This window comes from Mytilus edulis, chromosome 12 (assembly GCF_963676685.1).
Source record: "Mytilus edulis chromosome 12, xbMytEdul2.2, whole genome shotgun sequence".
In the NCBI taxonomy this organism is placed as follows: Eukaryota; Metazoa; Mollusca; class Bivalvia; order Mytilida; family Mytilidae; genus Mytilus; species Mytilus edulis.
In genome coordinates, this window is record NC_092355.1 from 34,254,741 (window position 1) to 34,268,258 (window position 13,518).

The window sequence follows — 13,518 nt, forward strand, 5'->3', positions numbered from 1 at the left end:
GGATAAGTGTGAAAACATGCATATCTTATTGATTTAGCATCCATATTCTCTTTTTTTGTATCTAAACTTTTGTTTTATACCCTTGAGACACTACTAGTTCTAGATGAAAAGTCATCACCATATTTTTTAATTTTTTTTAAAGTTAGGGTAGGCTTGTAGCTTCTTTGTTGGGAAATATTTTTCTTTATAATATTCATTTCTTTGTGAAATCTACATGTTCATTTATAAAACTTTTAGAAAATCAGATTTGGATGTTTCATTATTTATTTCTGGGTCTGAATTTATGTTAGCCAACAGAATAATATCTTATCACTGAACTAGTATACATTTTTGTTTAGGGGCCAGCTGAAGTACGTGTAGGAGTTTTTTCGCTGTATTGAAGACCCATTGGTGGCCTTCGGCTGTTGTTTGCTTTTTGGTCGGGTTGTTCCCCATTTCCATTCTCAATTTTACTTGATAAAAACATAAAGAATTTTATTGAAAAGCTGTTTGGAAGATGACCTTGCGACTGCAGGTCTTGTTTAAAAAATTTTATCTGTGACCTGAGTTCTTGAAAAATGTTGAATTCCATACACAAATTTCCTATTAAAAGTTCCCTGGTAACCAGAGGCATTTTTAAAGTGACATTTCCCCCCAGAGGGGGGTTGGGTTCATAGTCCTGACTGTAGCCCCAAAATCAGTCCTTTACTGGAGCCCCAACATCGCTTACTGCTTATATTTTTTTTGAAAAGTTTTAATGCTTACAATCAGTAGCTTGAAAAGGTTTTGTAGTACATGTATTCATCTTATTTTATTATATTTCTGGTATTATTTATTTTTAATTTTAACTGAGTGCATGATAATGTTTGAATGTTGTGATTTTTACGATATTTAAACTTAAAGTTCACTTTTTCATGTTCAATTAGAATCCGTCTGAAATCTTAAAGAAAATATTTTTAGACTAGACATTTTTAATTTGCCTTTTAGCCCTTTCGGACAAGATTGAAGATTGTTCAATTAAAGTTACTTTAAAAAAAATCTGTCTTCTATCAAGTATACATAATTAAACACATCTATCCTACATCTCTTCAGTGCTTTGACTGTTTTTATGTTGTAATTAGGATGCAGAAAACAAATGATAGATTAACTCACATAAAAGAAAGAATTACTTCTACATCAGCGTGAGTCTCTTTGTTTTGTGTGTTTGGACTTTGTAACCTGATACATTGAATATTTTCGTGAATGACAAATTGCTTTTTTGAAAAAAAATTATAAGACCTTGAATTTAAAATTTTAAAGTGCAATATTGGCTAGCGTCACACATAAAAATAACAAAAGTTATGAAAAATGGTCACAGAATCATTTAGGACCATCTCATTTATTCATTCATTCAGTATACTGAAATAAAAATCTTTTCAACCATAGTAAACATGTCATTATATTTTTGTCTCTTTCATTTTAACTTTTGCTTGATCGTGTCTAACCTTCGAACGTATTTGAATTTTGATAACATCATTGTAAAGATATGGTAACTATAAAATGGCGACAGTCTAAAAATATTTTCTTTGTGAAAATGTGATGTCTCAGGTTACATGAATTTGGCAGGTTTTCATGACAGACTCTTCAGAGGAGTCCAGGGACTCATCATTTTAAGCTATGGGAGGCTACAAAGTTTGGAAAAAAAACCCTCACGATACATTTGTCAATGAAGTCTGACAGTGTACAATTGAGAAAAATTTAAAACATTCTTTAGTGATTTTACTTTTAAAATGTGATTATGTCATTGAATTGGCTCAAGAACTAAAATATGGATGCATCAATGGTTGAATAATTTAGCCAGTTCTGAAATGATGAGTCCTGAGCTTGATTTTCATGAAACCAAAATTCAAAGCTTATATGGAGATTTGTAGTGAAATACTAATAACACAGCGTCGCTTAAAACCAATATATGAAATTTTATATACATGTACTGATAAATTAAGAATTGAGATATAAAATGTGAAAAGCAAATAATGCATAAGCTAGATAAATATTTGAATAAATATTTAAACAAAATTTAATTTGTATTTAAAAGAATTAATATTAATTTAAAATTAACTGTGATATCACTATGAATGAGTAATACACCTTATAATCATGATAATCACATGTAGATAAAGTTAAAATTACTCACACTGGCAGAGAGTTAACTAGGTGAAACTGTGAATGCTGGCAATTGCAGATGAACATTTAAACAAAATTTAATTTGTATTTCAAAGAATTAATATTAATTTAAAATATATACATATAAAGATAATTAAGAGTCAATCATATTCTTTCATTGCCAGCATTCACAAAAAATTACTCATAGAGTGTGATTTTTCATTTAATATTACCACAACTAGTGAATTTTAACTTAATTCCTTTGTGTGAATTGTATCTTGGTTTCAATAGATGGAGTAGCTTAAATTACTAACATTGAGTTGTAGTGACTTTTATCAAGGTAACTTCGGAGCATTTCTTAATCATTTCTAAAAGCATTAATTACCTTTTAGGTGGTACATAACTCTACAGGGAGATAGCGCTCTAAAAATCAACTGAACGTTTTAGTCACATTCTATTTTTAAGGAAATATTTAGCTTCTCAATGATCAAAATTATTGTTTGTCAACTGCTATATTTCTAATGAAATTTTTCCGATAAAGTGTTTGGTTAAAGTCTTCTGAAATTTTCTTATTTTTGTCAAAGAGTCAAAATAATATTTTGAAAATTAAATGAGCCAAATTAATTTTTAGTCAAGGTGTTCAGTGCCACCTTAACTCATTAAATTATTAATCAGAATTATTTTTCACAGCAATAAGAAAAAAATAACAGTCCCTTATTCAGAACAATGTTCCTTTCACCTCAATCTTGTTTCTGAAACAATCAAAAGAAAAAAGTATATTTTCTATAATTTTGCCATCTGAACAACTTTTTTGACCCCCCTATTTCTTCCAAAGAAAAACAGAGAAAAAAGACAGCAATGGTGCAGGCTTTAGTATTGATTATATCTTTCAGGTATCAAAAAACAAATGAAAAAATTCATGACATAAATGATAAGATCACTCATTCCACAGCGTAAGTATTTACATGTTGGCATGTGTGTTTAGCATGTAACCTCAATTACTAACTTGACAAGGATTTTTCTTTGGTCATTTTTTCTTAGTTATGGATATCAGAAATTTTATAGCTTTACTGTGGATTCATTTTGATTACCGGTAGTTGGGTATCATGACTTTTTAAGGCAATCATGGATATAGTTTAAATAAGCCATAAATTAAAATGTTAACATTTTACATGTTAACATTTTACAAGTATCAATTTTCAAACAGCTTGTATATATGCTTTAGACGTCAGAAAAACTACGATTTCAAATATTCACAAAGACACAACTTTCATCAATCCACCAACACGACAAACATATAAATGAATCCACAGTATTAATTATTTGAGAATTTTGCAGCTGAAATATTCCCAAAGCCATATTTACTTGAAAAATTTGATTGTTATGACATTTCACAGGGTTCCAAAATTTTTACTTTCATTATTCATGTTATTGCTTAATGTTTTTTTCGTTGCAAGTTCTTTACTATGTCATGAGAAATAGGGCATCAAAATTTCATTCATTTTATACTTTAAAATCATCCTAAGAAAAATCTCTTTTCTTCATGTTGTTTGTATATATTTTAAAATATAACCAGTAATGAGCACCAACACTTTCCTTTTTCCTAACATTGATATATTTAACATGTATTTTAATATTTCCTAAAAATTATAACAATCTGTTGTCCATTGTACATAAATATTGTAAATTCAGAAAAATAGTGTCATTTTTGTTGCACAAAACGGTTATTGTAATAAAGGGTTTCCATAATTCTCATATCACAGCTTTGAGATGAGAGCAGGCATTATCAGTTACAACACAATGTCTGAAGAGAAGTTATCAGTGACATCACAATATGTGATGAGAAGTTATCAAGCTTTCTTTTGTAAAGCTTAAAACTGTCTAGGGGAGGGGTAATATCCCAGCAATAGGACGTAAAACAGATAATCATGTTTTCTTCATAAAGATATCGTAAAATATCACCAGCAAGACACGATGTGAAGCTTTTTAACTCATTAGCTGCACTCAATTGCAAAAAAAGGTTCACATGGTGGTTAGCAGCTGATATTTTACGATCTCAATGTGTAGAAAACCTTATAATCCATACATATCAAGCGACTTAGCCTATTGGCCGGGGGAGTGAAAAGACAGCAGGGTCAGTAAAGTATATCTTAAAAGATATTTACAGGCCATGTAGGTACTAGAATTGTTTTAAGAAAAGCAGATTTCCAGGCCAGTATTCCTTAATGTTCAGACTTGATTGCTACATATAAAAGTAAGCAGGGGTTCTATTTAACTATGTTTACCAATGTTCTCAGAAATGAGAATTAGTTTTTGCCGTCAAATTCAATATTTGCTTAAATAAAAAAACTTGCATTGTTTGTGCTTTTCACCTAGTTTGAGATTAGGACATAACACTAAATTAGTTCTTTTATTCATGTCTATAGCTTTCACATATTTTCTATATTTATCATGTGGATTGTCATGATTGTATATTTTATCAGAACTTTATTTTATTTTCTATTTCTGTGGTAATCACCTTTAATTTGCAAACAAGCTTTTGCTGTTAAAAACCACTGAAATGCTTATTTGAACTCCAGCCTTAATTGGACGATTACTGAGCTTCAACCACTTGTGTATTAAAATTAAAACAGGTTTCCTCATATTTCCATCTCTGTATTTGTAGATGTTTTTTTCATTATCCATGAAAAACTTTTAAAAATCAAATATAAAAATTGTCTCCCAGTTAAAAACTTTTTGGAAAAGTTGTCAAAATCTTAAACTTGTGTAGTGCACACTGAGTGAGATAGGTACTGCACATATTAGGATCTGAATTAGAGTTTACAGAATACAAAATAAAATAAAGAAGGGCAAAAAATGTTAAAAAAAAAATAAAATTTTAAAATGTCTTATGCATTCTGTGTAATATTTCTAACATATATACAATGGAATGTTGTTGTTGGTTAGGAACATCTTCAATATAATGGAAATCTGTATGTTTATCATTTTGATGTACTAAACAATAAAATTACCAACAATACTTGAGAGTTGTACAAGAAAAGAAAGGGTTATTTAGTTATTGCACTTTAGTATATTTTACATGATTATGATATATGTGTAACAGTGGCAGTGTATTGTTCCTTTTGGAATAAATACCCTCGTGAAAAAATTTGTGTTGTGTTTTCTTTAGCTTATCATTTGCCACAGTATAAACACACTAGTGTGAAGAAGAAATATGCTAGTGCATGAAATGAACATGTCATTTACATGTTGCAATGATACTGTGATTTCATATTATACATACCTGCAAACTTCATAAAATTGAGAATGGAAATGGGGAATGTGTCAAAGAGACAACAACCCGACCATAGAACAGACAACAGCAGAAGGTCACCAACATGTAACAACTATTTTATTCTAATATTCTATGGTTTTGATTAAGACCTTCTGTATCATTTGGTTTCTGGTGTAGTCTCAGTTTTCTGGGTGCACATTTACTTATTTTTTTATTAAATTCTTGAACAGTTGTTCTGAAGAACAGGTCTAATTATCATATTTGGAAAGCTATGATACTTAGCATAGGAATGTATGATTTATTTTGTAGATACCAAAAGACTTCATCTGCAGTTAAAACAGCATCAGAAAAGACATCTGCTGCTTTCTCTACTGTAGGTTCTACTGTATCAAGGAAACTTAGTGATGTTAGGTAAATATGTTAACTTTTGTACAGACTACAGTCAAACCTGTATATAATGATGATCAAGGACAGATTCAGACATGTGCGAAGGCTGTATAGCCAGTCAAGATCGTTAATAACTTCCATTGATTTGTATTCAGACAAGGGCACACCCCTTTAAAAAAAAAGGTTATTTAAATTTACAACCAATTTTGTGTCAAAATAAGGTCCTTTAATTTTCACAGGAATCCTGCATTCACACCTGGCCTGATGGTCATAAAACTTCCGAGCACAATCATTGTACTCAGACTCAAAAATCAACCAAACATAATAATGGATTTTTGGTTTCAAGCACAAACTTTGTACTCTCAGTACTGAGTCAAGTTTTATGGCTTAGGAACAATGTAGAGATTATTTTTGTACTTAGGAAATCTTTGGTTTTTACAGCACTTCTTTAAAAGCATGCAAAACAAATCATTGATTAACTTGCTTGCTATATTTGTTTGGATGTTTGTTTACTATTTACTGGATTTTGATTGGACTATAAATATTAAATTCATTTCATGTCAATTCTGATTGTCCAATCAAATCCTAGTATATTAGTCCGGCCGATCGGTGAAAAAATTGCTCAAATAATGAGGAAAGCACCAAATTTTGCATGATGGTACTATTGTGTGTACTGAGCCATATAAGCTATGGACCCACCCTCAGAATTAAATATGGCGGCTTATTTCAAGATGGCCGCCACACATTCTAAAATATTTCCCAGTATTGCACAAACCACAGTGGATTTGATGCTGGAAGCACAAAATTCAACATATTTGAATGACTTGGTGTAATATCAAGATTTTGTTTTGATCTATCCTTGAAATTCAAAATGGCCGCCTTGAAAAACAAGCAAATATTTATCATTGACAATTGCCCTGAATTTAAGCATTTTTATTAAAGTATTACCTGTAGTGTCATTTAGTCTCTGTTTCAGTTCTGTTGTTTTTTATTTTGCCTGGCTTGTCGTTTCATATACAAAGTAGTAGCTTTTATAAAACGCTGCAGTAGTAGCTTTAATTAAAATCTGCAATCTTTTTTGTCTTGGGTTACATATAAAAGCTGTGATTGGAGATTTATCTGCCCTGAGATATTATTCATTGCCTATCTTATTTCTTGAGTCGCAATATTTTGCAATTTGAGATATTATACTGTGATTTGAGAATTGTATCAGTGAAATGGAAGGAATTGAGGACAACAAGAACAAGAACATTGAAATGGCAGAAACTGAATTATTTGGGGAAATGGAGAAACCCACAGCTGAAGACACTTTAAAAGAGGAGCAGCTCATAACGATGCAAACTGATCAGAACGAGGCAATGCATATTGATAATGTACAAATGAGAGCAATATCTCAGTAACTTCAACAATCTGTAGATAGGATAGACCCCATGGTTCGTTGTAATCGCTTGGCGGAATTTACGGTCAGACCAATGAGAAATTCAATGTTGTGGTGAGACAGGTGGACAATCTGACAAAAAATGAGGAAGGAGACACAGTTCAATTTAAAAGTTCATTTGGACTGAAGGAAACTTTCCAACAAATGGCATCTATTGTGAGTAAATGAGTGGACAAGCGAAATAAAGAAGTTAAAATTCCTACAATGAACATATCATCAAAGCCAACATTTGACCTTAGCCAGTACAATGCAAGAACACCAAAGGTACACAATAAACTCTCTGATTTGGGTCTTTCCCAAATTAATTCGTACGAACCATCAACCACACTAACTCTGATGAAGGCATATTTGGTGTCTTCACCTAAAGTCGGAAGTCCTATGTCAGGGCCAGTTCAAATTATTCAACAACAACCTCCATTTAAGGACATACTAGACCTCTAGTACTGATCAAGAATGTCATCAAATGGCCTAGGTGTCTTCTTACGTACACTTACCACCTACTATGAGTCAATCATATTTGGTTCAGAACAGCGCACCATTACAGAAACAATTAGCTGCATCTGGATCCTATCAAGTTTCTCAAATGCTGACTGCCGTGCATACTAACAGTACCATCCCTGTCGAGTCAATAGCATATACTCCTCCTTCCACATTTATGACTCCAATTATGACAACCTCGTCAGCTTCTAAAGCTCCAACAGACACAACAGCAAGCCGACTCCACTGACCGATCCAGGAAAAAGGCAGGGGAAACCAAAAGAGCGTAGCAACAGCTTTTTTCAGACTCCTCTCTGGAGAGAGAATATACCCGATGGCAAGAATATTCTTGTGTCAGGGACCGGAGCCCAAAACATGCAAATATTCAATGGAAGAAGATCCGTGACTTGAGAGGCGTTCATTTACCAAATTGAACGGACTGCCAAAAGACGACAATGGGAAAAAAAGAAAAAAAAGATTTGTAGGCCCCTACAATGCCTGGCCGATGTTGCCTTGGAGTACGCTTACAAGGTACGCACAGATGATGATTCCAAGTCCTTAAGAAAAGCATTGAAGCAACGCTTCAGAAAGAAAGACGGAGACCAGATTTGAACCCAAGCATTCCTCCGAGGAAGTAAAGACAAAGATTCTGCAAGACATGTAATAGAGAGTAACCCAGACACGATCAACGAGGCTTTGAAACAAATGAAAACATCAAAAGCCAACCAGATGGCGATATATGGATCAAAAAGTGCCCATAGGCAAGTCTTCTTTGATGATGGCACAGTATCACCCAGCGATAAAGGGAATATGAGCAGTCCTTTGGAAAATGAGATGCGTTACCTCACTCAAATTGTCACAAAACTAGCTGGTTTTATGGTTTCAACTAATCTGCGTTACCATTGATTGGCCGATCAATATTACGTTGGGCCTTCTGACCAATATAATCGTGGAAGATCACTTGATCAATATACACGTGGAAGATCCTCTGAGCAATAGATCTCCAGATAGAAATACAGGAAGTTTAATGCCTATACACCAGCAACACCCCCACCAAGCCAGAATTCATATAGTCCCTAAGTACAACGATCAGCATCTCCACGGACTCCAGAAATCCAGGTTATTTTGGACAAAGGTCACTTTCACCAGGAAACAGAGCAAATCAAACTGTTACTCCAACAACGGGGGTTTAAACAGCAACGGGTCGGGCTAGTATGCTAACGCTCGACTACAAAGTATATTATTCATGAAACATCACCTCATGACAAAACACAGGCCCACGATATTGTCATCAGTTGGAAAAAGTCTAGCAGTACGAGGTACTATATACGACAAGAATGTGAGCATGATTAAGGACACTGCTTCAATGATAACATTTAGTAAATGAGAAATTAATTCCAGCAGATAATGAAGATTCGGAGACCGTAACGCTACGTAGTTTGGGTGAGCAGCTGGTTACTGGGAAGATTACAAAGAACACCTCTCTCGACTTTGATAGAGTAAATATACGATAGGATGTGTGCAAAGCGCAGTTATAATAGACAATGTTATACTTGGGCTAGATATTTTGGCCACACTGGGCGCAGTGATAAATCAGAATATTCCCACACTTATCATCATCAACAAAGTGATAATTGCAGCATTTTTTTTAATAGTGGAGACGAGATTTCAACTCAGCAAGTTTACATAAAACGAACCATCACAGCTCCGCCTAACTCTAGAAAGACTGTTACCATTAAAATTATTGAAAATGCTGACCAGGAGTTCATATTAGAACCATGATCGATGACTTATTGCGTATTGGTTTCGCACGTAGTTGGAAAAGAAAATAGTTGTCCCTTAACCATTTCTAACGATGGCAATCATCACATCCGCCTGAAGAAAGGTACACCTATTGGTTACATAGAATAAATTTGCGATATAGTCTTAATAAGAGATGAAAACGCAATAAGTGACTTTAGACCTGGCATTAAAGAGACATATCCAAGGTGCCCTCGGCACTGCCTCAAAGTTCTGATAAGTTACCTAATATGCCACCAGATTCCACCGACCTATGTCAACGTTCAATCGATTTCATTCCAACCATTAAAACAGACAGCGATTTAAGAACAATTAAAATAACATGTAACATATTGATTAACATTTTAATTTTCACTATTTGTTTTTATGTATTTGCAGCCATATTTGAAAATGTATGCGTTCTGAAAATAACCTAACTATTTTATTTTATATTTCAAATTTAATTGAAAACAAATTCAAGAACATGAAGACCATTTTTAAAGAATCATTACTAAAATTTCCAAAATTATTTAGAATATCTTGAGGATGATCTTGATATTTATAACGTTTTTCCGCCATCTTCAAAATGGCAGCCATATTCGATTTTTCTAAGTGGGTCCATAGCTGAAATCAAAGGGAATACAACCAAGAACTACTGTGCAAAGTTTCATGCTTTCCTCATCAAGTGAGCAATTCTGCTCTATTTCTGCACCAATCAGCCGGACTATATATAAAAACTGACTGAAACTCCTCCTACCTATTGTTTGCAAACAACCAAGCAAACATAGTAAACAAGTTGATCAATGTTTTGTTTTGCATGCTTTTTAAGAAGAACTGTAAAAAGTTTGAAAACTTACTATGTCATGTTTTTATATTTTAGAAATTCCACAGCTTTTAAGTCCATGGAAGAGAAAGTTGGAGGTGCAGTAGCAAATGTTAAAGTAAGAATATATATCTATATAGTGTGTATAAAAGTGCTTTTACACAGTACCATTTTACATCTGTTTGAAATTTGCCCAAATAATCAATCAAGGTTCTGTTAACTGTCAGGGTCAATTTTCAACTTGTTTAACCAAACAATATTGGTTTTTAGTGTTCACACTGTGCAATATTTGGATTTTACATAATGGGTAAAAACTGTGATGGAAAATGGTAATATGTAAAAACCCAATTTTAAAGCGATATTGTAAATGAGATAGCTTTCTTACTACAAAGGCTCTCCAAAAGATGGACAGTCTTCAGGAATAGACAAGTAAAGCTCTAAACTGCCCAAAGGTTTCACAAGTTAGGAATTAATTGAACAGACATGATGGGAGATCTGAAAATAAATGTTTGCATTAAAATGAGAAGTTAACTCCTTCAAATATCAAAGACTGCCTTTTCCAATCAAAATCTTATAATATATATATATATATATCAAGTTGTATTTTGAATTACAAGTGTTTCCAGAGTTTAGTCCCCTTTAAAAGGCAGTAAACTCAAGAATAGAATATTGCAGATGTAAAGGGCCAGCTAACACAACTCCAGGTGTGTTACTGTTAGGTTGACATACAGACATTTTTTTAAAGGAGAGACTTAGGTTGACATACAGACTATTTTTAAAGGAGAGACACTTTTATTATAGGCCCTTTATTTTTTTATGGGAATTCAGGAGACTGGAATTATGATTAATTTTCTTGATACTAAAAAAAATGCTTTAATTTTCTAGAAACATGGGATGCAGCATGATTTTTTTTTTTGTCGGTATGTGAAGAAAACTTTTAATAATTCCAGAATTTTTTTCCCTTGTTAACACTTATCTGATGTAATTGGTGAATTGATTGGTTATGTTTCAGGAATGTTATATTGCAGACGAGCACTCTGTAAGATACGATGCAATATGATATAATAAATTAAGAAAGCTATTTCAGATTCAGAATAGTTATAAACTAAAATTCATATGCTTTGAATTTCTTTTAATTGAATACATAAAAAAAAAATACAACACTATATAAAAGCAATCCTGTAAGCAAACTTAAATATATGGACCATAATTTGGTATTCGGCCTTTGGTTTCTTTTTGTATCCTTTTTTATAAGTTCTAAAACTTTAACTTTTATTCTGTGGGTTGTGTTGATGTTAGAATAGTATTAATGGAACAATTGAGTTTTTCGAGAAAAAATTAATACATTTTGATTCACCGTTTACGTGACAGGAAACAAAACAGGAAACCAATCTTTATTTTCTTTATTTTGCACAATATATTTCAAAAGACATAAATGAACACCATTACTAGTGTTACTTGCTTCATGTTAATATTTAAAATCTATTTTCAATGTTAAATTAAAGTTTTTTTTAAACGCGACAGGAAACCATAAGAAACTGAAAGCATTTTTTTAGTTTTATTTTATTGCAAAATCTGCTTAAAATGATCTGAACAGTATACTTTTTCTTAAAATCCATCTTAAATGTAACAGTATTATAAAACTCCTAAATATGTGCTTGTTTTGAAAACAATTAGTACAATTTCTTCAGGAATTTCCGTGTTTTCTTCATTGATACAGGATACCATAATCGTTGTATCTTGATGTTTTAGCCAAAAAAATGTATTTATATTTGGTTTTGAAATTCCAGCTATATACAATTTATTCCAAATCATTGGTAATGTAAAATTCTTTAAATCCAGTAAAGAAAACAATTTTTAACTTGGAATTAGCATCTTTAAAATAGGCACCATGTGATATTTGTGACCTGTACACCATCTACATGGTTTCCACATTTTAACCTACTTTAGTGGGCTAAAATCAATAAAGTACTTCCTTTCAAGTCACGCATGGTAAAAGTTTACTTTTCCTTTGACAAGTTTATTGCGTTTCTGATAAGTGTTTGCAGAACATGAATAAAAAAAAATTAATTAAAAATTGTGACAAAGATACCAACTTTGTACATTCCAAGTGTAACGGTACATTAACATGTATTTTTTATTAAATTATCTTTATTCACCTAAAATATCCAGTAATATTTACTGTTGAAGCTAAATCAATCCAACAAACATCGGCACCATGATAGGAGACGTAATTTCGATTGAATTTTCCAAGGACCCTTTACATCGTTATTGGGAAACGAAGTGTGTTAAAACGTCGGTCAAATCTGAAATCGATTTTGTCAAGTCATTGGGCATTTATTTTCACACAAGATCGTATGTAACATTATGCACATAGGAAAAATAATAGACCCCCGGCGCAATCTCTTTGAAAATTGTATTTTCCTTTTTTAAATAAGACGAAACAAGCCTACAGATTATGTTTGCTTACATCCCGTTGGAAACAAATACAATGTTTAGACCTAGTATTTCGTATATCCGGCTGTAAGGGCGTGATCACATGTTAGTCACATGTTTCACGTATGACCGGAAATGATTAGAACTTAACGACAAAAACAATTTTAATAAATAAATGGACTTCTGTTTCGTGTGAAATGTAACGCATAACGATAACGTCATTTTCTAACTAATAATTATTACGAAGAACAAAACAAGAATGTAAATCATCTATGATTTACCTGTTTGAACATCTCGCGAGAGTCGTATTTGCATATTGTTGCAAAGAATTCTTTTACAACAAAGCAGATTAAACCATCTAAAATGTGCGTTACGAAATGGGAAACCAAAATAACGACAGTGTTCTTACACCTGCTACAGAAATACTTATAGTTCTCTGCATTTTCTTCTCACTATTCTTATTGGTCGATGTTCTTTGTTATTTTAAAGCAAAAATTACGAATTTGCCGGTGACGATTATCTATAAATTAGTCAGCGTTATGCACTTCGGACGCGAAAAGTAACGCGAGAAACGACACACAAATACGGTCGTATAATCTTTGAAATTTGTTAATTTCAATTTTTTTTCTAGGGAAGAGTAGCATACACTTGTATGTTGATAAAAATAATGGCATCTTTAGATGTAGTTACAACTTTTCTTACAGTAATTCACATTTTATCACTTTTCTATAGTTATAGGAAACGGAGCCCAATAGCAAATTATGGTCCATATATTGATTATAA

The 13,518-nt window shown here is 32.4% G+C and overlaps 1 protein-coding gene across 4 annotated transcripts in view; it reads left to right on the top strand.

The window, feature by feature from the left end:
* LOC139498352 (tumor protein D54-like) overlaps positions 1 to 13,518 on the top strand; it is a 38,680-nt gene that overhangs the window by 17,916 nt on the left and 7,246 nt on the right. For 2 of the 4 annotated variants that reach the window (XM_071286739.1, XM_071286737.1), the window contains exons 4-7: positions 1,101 to 1,160; positions 3,015 to 3,074; positions 5,705 to 5,806; positions 10,357 to 10,417. In XM_071286739.1, the coding sequence (XP_071142840.1) occupies positions 1,101 to 1,160; positions 3,015 to 3,074; positions 5,705 to 5,806; positions 10,357 to 10,417 (283 nt within the window). The remainder of the gene's footprint in view (positions 1 to 1,100; positions 1,161 to 3,014; positions 3,075 to 5,704; positions 5,807 to 10,356; positions 10,418 to 13,518) is intronic. The other 2 variants (XM_071286740.1, XM_071286738.1) reach the window with 2 other exon arrangements.